A 2,679-nucleotide genomic window follows, 5' to 3' on the forward strand; every position below is an offset into this window, starting at 1 on the left:
CCCTCCCTCTCCTCCCCCTACCTTGACACCTCCTCCCCCTCCCTCCCTTTCTCCCCTTCCCTCTCTGCCTCTCCCTCATTCCCCTCACTCTCTGCCTCCCCCTCTTCCTTTAACTCCTCTCCCTCCTCCCCATCCCTCACCTTCACCCTTTTCCTTGCTTCCTCATCCTCTTCCATCGCCTCCTCCCCATCCCTCACCTCCTTTCCCTCTTCCTCCTCCCTCTCCACCTCCCCTACCATCTCCTCTTCCCCCGCCCTCTCCTACCCCTCCCTTGATGCCGCCTCCTCCCCCTCCTCCCTCACCTTCTCCTCTTTCTCCTCCTCTCCCTGTTTATCCTCCCTCTCTTTCTACCCCTCCCTCTCCTCTTCCCTCTCCTCCCCAGGTACCCCTTCCTTCCTCTCCACTTGCTGGTTCTCCCCACCTCTCTTCATGACCTCCTGTTCCTGCCCCACGTTTTCACCCTCTTCCTCCTCCCATCTTCCTGTCTTCCTCCTTCAGTTCTCCACCTACTTCCATCTCTTTCCCCATCTTCCTCCAACCCCCTCCTTTTCCTGTAATCCTGCTATTTGATTCTGGAAATTTTTCATGGCCTACATCTGCAGCACTTTTTCAGTTTCATTCTTGAAATAGGCTTTAACTAAGTGGCCGAAGTTGAGCTGCCTCACCCTCTCTTCTTTTCAGTTCTAAGGGAGATAAGACACTTAGTCTGAAGACATAATCATCACTGAATAGGAAGGAGTGTGGTGCACATCCTTATGTTGAGCCAAAATAAAAGGCCTGAAGGAGGGCTGAGGACCCCAGTGAGCCCAAGCTAGACACCCCCTCACTGAATTCTCAGCATTCTTTCTTCTGTCAAATCAATGTAGGGAAGCTCTTCTTTGAAGCTTTCCTCTGTTTCCAGCAGCTTTGAGGTGTCAGTTTGAGACTACCAGGAGGGAGTAGCTGAGGGAGTACCAAGTGACAATCTGAAAAAGTGAGAGACCTCAGATACCAGAACAGAGGAGTTTCACTGCAAGTGTTTGCTGTCAGCCTAGTAGAACCTAGGCAGGACCTACAAGCTACAGCTTAGGACTCAGCCTACTGAGAGTTCTTGAAAGAAAGAGTGAACATGAGGCCTTGGTTCTAGTCAAGATGACTTATGCCTGCTGAAGGTGCTCATAGGATCTCATTTTCCTTACTCTAGGTAAAAGAGTCACGTGCCATCCTACTCGAAGTCTTACCTGCTGTCCTACACCATAGCCATCATGCCCCGTGGACACAAAAGCAAGCTTCGTGCTCGAGCAAAACGCGACCAGGCCCGAGGCCATCGCCAAGCTGTCCAGGATGCTCAGGAAACTGCAGCAAAGGAAGATTCTCCTTCTTGCTCCTCTCCCATTGCTGCGGGAGATGCTGCTGCGGGAGATGCTGCTGGCCTTCCCCAGGAGTCTCCAGGAGTACCACCCACCAGCACTGGTGCTGCTGCTTCTGCTCCTGCTTCTGTTTCAAGCAAAAGATCAGACAAGGGTCCCAAGAAAAGAGGACAAGCAAAGGAAGCGGCTGCTTCCTCCAATGTCCGACCCTATGGTGCGATCTTAACTAAAGATATTCTGGTGAAGAAGGCAGATGTAGTGATGAAGTACTTGATGTACAAATATAAAATGAAGGAGCCCATTCTGAAATGGGAAATGCTGAAGATTATCCACAAAAGGTTCAGAGAACAATTCCCTGAGATCATCCAGATAGCCTCTGGGCGCATGGAGCTGATCTTTGGCCTGGAGTTGAAGGAACTCAACCCAGGTAGTGGTTCCTACAGTCTTACAACCGTGTTGGATCTCCCCACTGATAAGAGCCAGGCAAATGACTTTCCCAGAACGGGGCTTATAATGTCTCTCCTTGGCATCATCTTTTTGCATGACTACTCTGCTCCTGAGAAAGATGTCTGGGAATTCCTGTCCATGTTTGGGATCACTGACAAGAAGAAGCATTTCATCTTTGGAGATGTCAGGAAGCTCATCACTAAAGATCTGGTTCAGGAAAAGTATGTGGAGTACAACCAGGTTCCTGGCAGTGATCCTGCATGCTATCAATTCCAGTGGGGTCCCAGAGCCTATGCTGAAACCAGCAAGATGAAAGTCCTGGAGTTTTTGGCCAAGGTCACTTGTTCTGAGGTTCGTGACTATCCGTGTTGTTATGCAGAGGCATTGAAAGATGAGAAAGAGAGAGCCCAAGCCAAATCTGCAGCCATGTCTGAAGCTAAGGCTCAAGCCCGTCCAAGATCCAAGGCCAGCTCCAGCCTCTCCACAACCTAATGATATGTGAGGCACAATTGTCACTTTGTCCCTTAAAATGCTGGTTAATCTTTGTTCTTGTTTTCTGTGAATAACGTTTAAAAATTCTGTTCTTACATCACTGATTGGCCTACTTTCCCTCAGAAGGCTTATTTAGGTTTACAGTGTAATTTTATAGATGTTACAGACCAAACATTCATTAGTGTTTGCCAATTTTAGTGATAAGGCATTGGTTTGTTTTGAAGTACAAGTTGGAATTTGAGAAAGCGCTTTGATGATGCACACCAAGATAAAATACCACTGAGAGGGGCATATCCTTGGAAATGTAAAACATACACAGTAAAACATGGGAGCAGCTGTCTGGTAGTTAACTGTTGCATCAACTTATTTAGGAAACACCCAACTGACTGGG

General features: G+C 48.5%; 1 protein-coding gene across 1 annotated transcript; it reads left to right on the forward strand.

The window, feature by feature from the left end:
* Positions 1-1,244: 1,244 nt before the first annotated feature.
* On the forward strand, positions 1,245-2,288 carry LOC101564295 (melanoma-associated antigen B2-like). Its single transcript, XM_004645895.1, has one exon. It carries the CDS (start codon positions 1,245-1,247, stop codon positions 2,286-2,288), a length of 1,044 nt encoding a protein of 347 aa, XP_004645952.1.
* The last annotated feature ends 391 nt before the right edge of the window (positions 2,289-2,679 follow it).

This window comes from Octodon degus, unplaced genomic scaffold (assembly GCF_000260255.1).
Source record: "Octodon degus isolate 3935 unplaced genomic scaffold, OctDeg1.0 scaffold00242, whole genome shotgun sequence".
Classification (NCBI taxonomy): domain Eukaryota; kingdom Metazoa; phylum Chordata; class Mammalia; order Rodentia; family Octodontidae; genus Octodon; species Octodon degus.